The sequence below is a fragment of the Cystoisospora suis genome, assembly GCF_002600585.1.
Source record: "Cystoisospora suis strain Wien I chromosome Unknown contig_6360, whole genome shotgun sequence".
Lineage (NCBI taxonomy): Eukaryota > Apicomplexa > Conoidasida > Eucoccidiorida > Sarcocystidae > Cystoisospora > Cystoisospora suis.
This window is the reverse complement of record NW_027159149.1, coordinates 3,628-3,942: the sequence shown is the minus strand read 5'-3', so window position 1 is coordinate 3,942 and position 315 is coordinate 3,628. Positions and strand designations below refer to the sequence as shown.

The 315-nt window shown below is 47.6% G+C and overlaps 1 protein-coding gene across 1 annotated transcript in view; it reads left to right on the top strand.

Annotated features, from left to right (window-relative positions):
• Nucleotides 1-315, top strand: part of CSUI_009929 (specific serine endopeptidase) — a 3,009-nt gene continuing 2,694 nt past the window's right edge. The window contains exon 1 of the mRNA XM_068070037.1: nt 1-284. Within this exon, the coding sequence (XP_067917987.1) occupies nt 81-284 (204 nt within the window). The 5' untranslated portion in view covers nt 1-80. The remainder of the gene's footprint in view (nt 285-315) is intronic.

Sequence of the window (315 nt, the reverse complement as noted above, 5' to 3'; positions counted from 1 at the left end):
GGAAAGAGAAGAAAGAAGAAGATTCTTCTTCTTCATCTTTCTTGCAGGTCAAAGGGAATCTTGAAGGCGACGCCCGATTAATGGGCTTAGCAAGGGCCGCAGCGAAGCTAGGAGTGAAGACAACGGAAAAGCTAATGGAACAAGTCCGTCTGCAAGAGAAGGTGCAGCGAGAGGCGATGGAGGCTGTCTTCGATCTAATTCAAGTCGAAAATAAAGTCTCTCCTTCCTCCTTCTTGGGCAATGAAAGTCGTACCAATGTTCTCGTCTTCGCCACAAGTCCAGAAGTAGGCTGTTCAGTCTCTCTCTCTCTTTCTC